The 6,530-nt window shown below is 53.0% G+C and overlaps 1 protein-coding gene across 1 annotated transcript; it reads left to right on the top strand.

The window, feature by feature from the left end:
• Window positions 1-688: 688 nt before the first annotated feature.
• On the top strand, window positions 689-5,081 carry SPACA3 (sperm acrosome associated 3). The gene is made up of 4 exons (XM_052658714.1): window positions 689-924; window positions 1,849-2,007; window positions 2,396-2,474; window positions 5,015-5,081. The coding sequence occupies exons 1-4, from the start codon at window positions 738-740 to the stop codon at window positions 5,079-5,081; spliced, it is 492 nt and encodes a 163-aa protein (XP_052514674.1). The 5' UTR covers window positions 689-737.
• Window positions 5,082-6,530: the final 1,449 nt, after the last annotated feature.

The following is a 6,530-nucleotide window of genomic DNA, read 5'->3' as shown; positions in this document are numbered from 1 at the left end:
GTGGGGTGCCATTGCCTTCTCCAGTTAACATGTGTATTAAATAAAATAGACAGCTAGTGGGAACCTGCTATGTAGCACGTGGTGCTGTGGGATGACCTAGAGGGGTGGGGTGGGGTGTGAGGTGGGGGGAGGTTCAAGAGGGAGGAGATGTATGTATATTTATGACTGATTCATGTTGTTGTCTGGCAGAAGCCGGGCTTCCCAGGTGGTGCTAGCGGTAAAGAACCCACTTACCTGCCACTGCAGGAGACATAAGAGACGCAGGTTCGATCCCTGGGTCAGGAAGATCCCCTGGAGAAGGAAATGGCAACCCACTCCAGTATTCTTGCCTGGAGAATCCCTGTGGACAGAGGAGCCTGGTGGGCTACAGTCTGTTAGGGTTGCATGGACGCGACTGAAGCGACTTAGCTGCAGGCACACACGGCAGAGGCCAACGCAATATTAAAACAATTATCCTCCAATTAAAAATAAAGGGGACAAAAAGCATAACTGAAGGGGAAAGGGGCTGACCTTGGGGAACCCTCTTGGGCTCTTGAGGGGGGGTTGGCTGATGCTCCACCAGGGAGGCAAGGTGGCAGGCTGGCCGCCCCCTTGTGTGGGAACCCCCCTCCCTAATTTCCCACCCACTCAGGCTCTGTTTCCCTTCTTCTTCCAGGGGTAGCCTTCTGTGAGCGGCCTGCCATCTCAAAGCCTAGCTCTGAGCCAGTGTGGCGGGGGCTCTGTGCCCCCCCGCCCGCATGGAAGCCGGGAGCTGGGCTCCCAGAAGGTGGCCCTGCCCGCCTGGGATTGTGCTGCTGGCCTTGGCTTCTGTCCTCAGCAGCCTGCTCTCCTCCGGCCAGGCCAGGGTCTACAGTCGCTGCGAGCTGGCCAGGGTGCTTCAGGATTTCGGCTTGGAGGGATACCGAGGCTACAGCCTGGCTGACTGTAAGGACCCTGATCTCTCCCTCCTGCTCCCCCTCCCTCCTTCTCACTCAAAGGCTGTGGCCTTGGGAGCCTCTGTTCTCCTTTTTCAAATCAGCATCCTATGCGCTGATAGGTGGAGAACACCCCGGACTGGGGTAAATACCCAGCAGGCAGGCGACGGGTTGTTGTTGTGGAGTCGCCCAGTCATGTCTGACTCTTTGCGACCCCAATGGACTGCAGCACGCCAGGCTTCCCTGTCCCTCACTATCTCTAAGAGTTTGCCCAAGTTCATGTCCGCTGAGTCAGTATTGCATAGGAACCTGGAAGGCTAGGCGACAGGTGGCTAAGCAGAATTGCTCCCTTATGTCCTTTCCCACTGGTAAGTTGGGCGCCACAGGGAAAGAAGGGTTTCCTATCTTTAATGAAATCACGGCCACTAGGATCAGACACTGCCAGTGAAGCTGGGGGCACACTGAGCAAAGCTGAGTAAGACCAAACTTTTCAAGCTGGTGAAAGTTTCGAGACACTAACAAGTACAGCCACCGCTGGACTCATTTCTTCTCTAGTTCCAGCCCGTTCTCTCAGTCCCCCCTGTGCCTTCCCAGTCGTGTCTCTAAAGAGTGAGCTCTTGTTCACTCATTTCGCAAGCATTCCTTGGGTCCCGCTATGCGCGGATGATGAGACCCAGGGAGCATGGCAGGAAGGAAGTCGGGAGACCCGCGGACTCCTGTTTGGTAGCTGTGTATAACCTTGAGTAAGTCACTTTGCCCCTCTGAGCTTCAGTGGATTCCTTTGTCAAGGAGGTGAGAGGGTGTTAGCCCTGATCTACTGGAAACGTGAGTTGAGGCTTGGAGGAGCTGATGCATAGGGTCTACCCCGTGAGCTCTCTGGTCTGGGTTGGCCTTTGTCATCCCACCCGCAGGCCTGTATCTCCACCCTATGCAGGGATCTGTCTTGCTTACTTCGCAAGCGGCTTCAACACAGGTGCCGTGGACCACGAAGCTGATGGAAGTACCAACAGCGGCATCTTCCAGATCAACAGCCGAAAGTGGTGCAAAAATCTCAACCCCAATGTCCCAAACTTGTGCCAGATGTACTGCTCCGGTAGGCGGGGCCTGGGCCCGGGGCTGGCTGGGGCTTCCTCTCTGGCCTTATTTGCTCTTCTTGCTTTTTTGTCTGAGTGGGAACCCCTGCTGCCTGCTGGGTCTACCAAGGATCTTGGGGTGGGGCAGGTAATGAGAGTGGCCCTCCATGAATCTGATTTAGGATCCCAGGTGGGACACTGTCTGGAGAGCTGTGGGAAGAGGTGGGGGATGGCTTCTGATGGGGGAAGTGATGGAGTAAGACCTGTGCTTCCAGAGGCCTTGAGAGACAGGGACGGAGTTAGATGGAGGAGGGTGTGTGCGTGTGAGTGAGAACAACAGACAGACAGACTCTGGATGTCCAACTCCACCTCTGCTCCTTCATCGTGTTTCTCTGCCTCCCACCCCAGACTTACTGAATCCCAACCTCAAGGATACTGTTATCTGTGCCATGAAGATAACTCAAGACCCCCAAGGTCTGGGCAGCTGGTAAGTAATGTGGGTTGGAGCCCCCTGCTCCAGCTAGGACCACAGCAGGGAGCTAACCTGGGTTGGGAAGATCTCCTGGAGAAGGGAAAGGCTACCCACTCCAGTATTCTGGCCTGAAGAACTCCATGGACTGTAGAGTCCATGGGGGTTGCAAAGAGTCAGACACAATGGAGTGACTTTCACTTTCACGCTACTTTCACAACTTATACCGGGCATCATTTCATGGCCTCACATTCTAATCTGCTCACCACCAGGCAATGGCACCCCACTCCAGTACTCTTGCCTAGAAAATCCCACGGACGAGGGAGCCTGGTGGCTGCAGTCCATGGGGTCGCTAAGAGTCGGACACGACTGAGCGACTTCACTTTCAGTTTTCACTTTCATGCATTGGAGAAGGAAATGGCAACCCACTCCAGTGTTCTTGCCTGGAGAATCCCAGGGACGGGGGAGCCTGGTGGGTTGCCGTCTATGGGATCGCACAGAGTCGGACACGACTGAAGCGACTTAGCAGCAGTAGCAGCAGCAGCACACTGAATTTTAGGGAGAATAAACAAGTCACTGGAGGTCACAGAGTCAAGCCTGACTCTTCCCAGATCTGCCGATGTGGGACCAGGGTCTAGTAACTTTGTTTCTTAACTGTGGCATCTTTGTCTAGTACAACAGATCAAAAAAGTTCCCTGCTTGAAGCATGAGTGAGTTCTCTGGAGACCCACCCTGTCAGTCTCACCTCCTTTCCACAAGATGGCCTTTGGGAGCCATTGTCAGGGGCAAGAGAGTTGGATAAGCATCTGTTAGGGCATCAGACTAGATCTTTGGAGCCCCTGGAGCAGCAGCCCTGCAGCTTCCCAGCCTCTTGTGATGGGAATTTCACTCTGTAGAGCCTGCTACCTCCCTTTATTCCCATGCCTAGATGGGAGGCCAGCAGGGGACAGAATGTGGGGCAGGTAAAATTCCCCCAGGTGGCTGGAGCACAAGAGCCCGTGGCTGCTGCGACAGTGACACAGCTGGTGAGGTCATCGGGAAGGCATCAAATAGCGTGAGGGTAGCAGGAAGGGGGATGGGCCAGAGGCAGGGGGACTAATGGGGAAGCCTTGGCAGGAGTCCAGAGAGAGACGGAAGGTGTGGACCTGCACAGTCGTATGGGTGATGGACAGGAGAGGGGTGGGGGGAGGGGCTGCGGAGGAGGAACAGGGACAGGTGACATGTGGCCAGTGAGGGAGAGGGGGAGGGGAAAGGGACTGCGGACACAGAGAAAGTCTAAGGGGGGCCTTGAGGTTGACCGCAGCTCTGGAGACATGTTGATTTGCGCCCCGGGAACTGAATCTGGAGTGAGGCAGGCTCAGCAGGAGAGGGCTCACATCTGTAAAATCAGGAAGGGTGAATGCAGGCTCAGGCAGGAATCCGAGGACTTGGACGTACCACCCTGGGATGGGAGAAACAGATTCCATAGGGCTAAGTCCAAGAACAGCTCTCTTGTATGCTGGGAGTAAGTCTCTGAGAGGTGGCCCCAGAGGGTAGTGGTCACAGAAAGAAAGGTGCTGTCTGTTCCCTTCACACACACGCCTGAGAACTTAGCTGTGCCAGGCTCTGTGCTGGGTGCTAGGCTTCAGAGGTGGTGGAGACCCAGTTCTCGGCCCTTAAGGATCTCAGTCTAATGGAAGAGGTGAACAAGCCAGTCAACCCCTCTCACTTAATAGATCTATTGGGGTCCTTTAAGGGCACTCCTTGCCATTGGGCTCTTTGACATTGACATCCTAGAGGACACTAGTTATCCAAACTTGGAACCCCTGGGAATTTAGGACCCCTAGGACCCCAGGATCTTGCTTATCATCCTCAAGATGCTTGTGTGACACTGGAACCAGGTAATGGTCCTAAAAGAGCCAATAAGCTATAGTTACCATCAATGGAGAGATCCACACTGGTAGCCAGGGAGAATAAGATCCGCACTGGTAGCTGGGGAGAATGGCGTGTGGGTGAATTTCTGTCGTTTACAAGCTGTGGACCGTGGGCAAACAATTTCCACCCTAGTTTCAGTTTTTCATTTGGAATATAGGGAACACAGTGTCGGCTCAATCTAACTTACAGGGCTGCTGGGGGGATGGCAGATAAATGGGTGATGGGTGTGACAGTGCTGTGTAAACTGTAAAGGGCCGCACGCCTGTATGGTGGCACTGTCTGCCGAAGCAGCGTGGTGTAGGAAGAGAGAATTGGATTGAGGCTCTGGACCTCAGGACCCCAGGCCTTTGCCACTGACTCCTGGGTGAACTTGAGCAAATTATGTCTGTATCTCCATCAATAAAATATCGAGGCTAGGCAGATAACTTGTTACTGGTCATTCTCTTCCTTTAAAATAAAATCGTTTTTTCCCTAGGGGCTTCTTGACGAGTTAACATGCTGACTTGTCTCTCTTCCCCTTGCCTAGCGCCTTTCCTCACCTCACTTCCGGTTTAAAGCCCACACCTCCTTCCCGTTCTTCTCTGAGCAAATAATGAAGACTGCAGCTGACTTGCTCTCTCCTCTTCCCCATCTTCCATTCTCAGGGAGGCATGGAGGCATCACTGCCAGGGCAAAGACCTCAGTGACTGGGTGGATGGCTGTGAGCTGTAGGATTCTCTCTGGATGGACAGGCAGAGAGAACGGATGGCAGCTTGGGAGATGTTGCCTGGTTCCTGACCCAGGCCTGGGAAGACAAACCAACGAATAAAGTACAGTTTAATACAAGTGTTGTTGTGCGGTTGCTAAGTCATGTCTGACTCTTCGTGACCCCATGGACTGCAGCGCACCAGACTTCCCTGTTCTTCACTATCTCCCTGAGTTTGCTCAAACTCATGTCCATTGAGTCGATGATGCCATCTAACCATCTCATCCTCTGTCAATCTAAGTGTGGTTCTCAGCTATCACTGTGTTTCCAGGTGGTATGTTGGAGCCAGAAGCATCTCAGGAGTTCCTCACTTGTCCCCACGGGCTGGGGTTCAGTTGGTCTTCAAAAAACCCTCAACGGAGGTTTGCCTCCATTCCTGGAGGCCTGACTGGAGGGTATGCATCAGTGCCTTCATTGCCCACCCCTGGCAGAGTTTCCCCAGTGAACCTCATGGGTATATGAATGAGGCATCCTGAATGAATGGTAGACACTCAGCTCAGTTTGTAGAATCAGTGAATGAATGGGCCCTGATACCGTCTTTCCATATAGCCACAATTCACTCAATGGTATTGGTAAGCACTAGCTTTCAGGCTCCAGGCACACCTCTAGGGGGAACCATGGCCCCTCCTGAGCCCTCATGGGGAGCGCTCTGCCTCTCGTAGGGGCCACTCAGGCTGCTTCTCATCCTAGTCTGGCTCCCCTCCCTTGGAGCAGGGAGTTTGGCATAGTTTAGGAAGAGATGGTTCAGTGGGGTTTTCTCCTTTATCCTGGCTGCCTGGCCTTGGAAAGGTCACTCCACCTCTCATAGGCAAGTTCTTCATGGGTAAGAGGAGCTAATAAAGGCCATCTTACAATAATTTATCAGTGACATAATATAGTGCAGTGAGGCGCCTGGTACAGGATGGGGCACAGAGTGGGGGATGGGGGCTCCAGAAACACTGACCTCATGTCTGGTTTCCCTGAGGTCTGGGGGTGCCAAGCCCCGCCTACCTCGTGGGCACATGTCCTGCTTGTCCTGGTGACCAGGGCTTCCTTGAGAAGTCTGCACAGTGCCCTCATCACTGTTTGCTGAGGAGGAGGAAGAAGGGAGGAGAAGGTGCTGGAAGAAGGAGCAGAAGGGGACAGACTTTGGATAAAGCGGCAGAAATTTCTATGGGAAATGGGGGAGAATTAAGTAAAGTTCTCTCATTTTTTAAAAAGATTGTTTTGATGTGGACCATTTTTAAAGTCTTTATTGAATGTGTTGCTTCTGTTTTACTTTTTGGCCACAAGGAATGTGGAATCTTAGCTCTTCCGCCAGGGATCAAACTTGCACCCCTTGTATTGAAAGGTGAAGTCTTAACCCCTGGACCACCAGGCAAGTCCTGTTTATCCTTTTTTTAAAGTTCACTGATAAGGACCTACCGTATAGTACA

The sequence above is a fragment of the Budorcas taxicolor genome, chromosome 19 (assembly GCF_023091745.1).
Source record: "Budorcas taxicolor isolate Tak-1 chromosome 19, Takin1.1, whole genome shotgun sequence".
In the NCBI taxonomy this organism is placed as follows: domain Eukaryota; kingdom Metazoa; phylum Chordata; class Mammalia; order Artiodactyla; family Bovidae; genus Budorcas; species Budorcas taxicolor.
This window is presented reverse-complemented; position numbering and strand designations above follow the sequence as displayed.

What these genes read in the sequence shown, in the direction of transcription:
- SPACA3 (XM_052658714.1), top strand. Translation starts at nt 738, where the DNA reads ATGGAAGCCGGGAGCTGGGCTCCCAGAAGGTGGCCCTGCCCGCCTGGG. An exon ending in GTGCCAGATGTACTGCTCCG is followed by an intron (nt 2,008 to 2,395) that starts GTAGGCGGGGCC and finishes CTCCCACCCCAG; the next exon opens with ACTTACTGAATCCCAACCTC. An exon ending in CCCCAAGGTCTGGGCAGCTG is followed by an intron (nt 2,475 to 5,014) that starts GTAAGTAATGTG and finishes TTCCATTCTCAG; the next exon opens with GGAGGCATGGAGGCATCACT.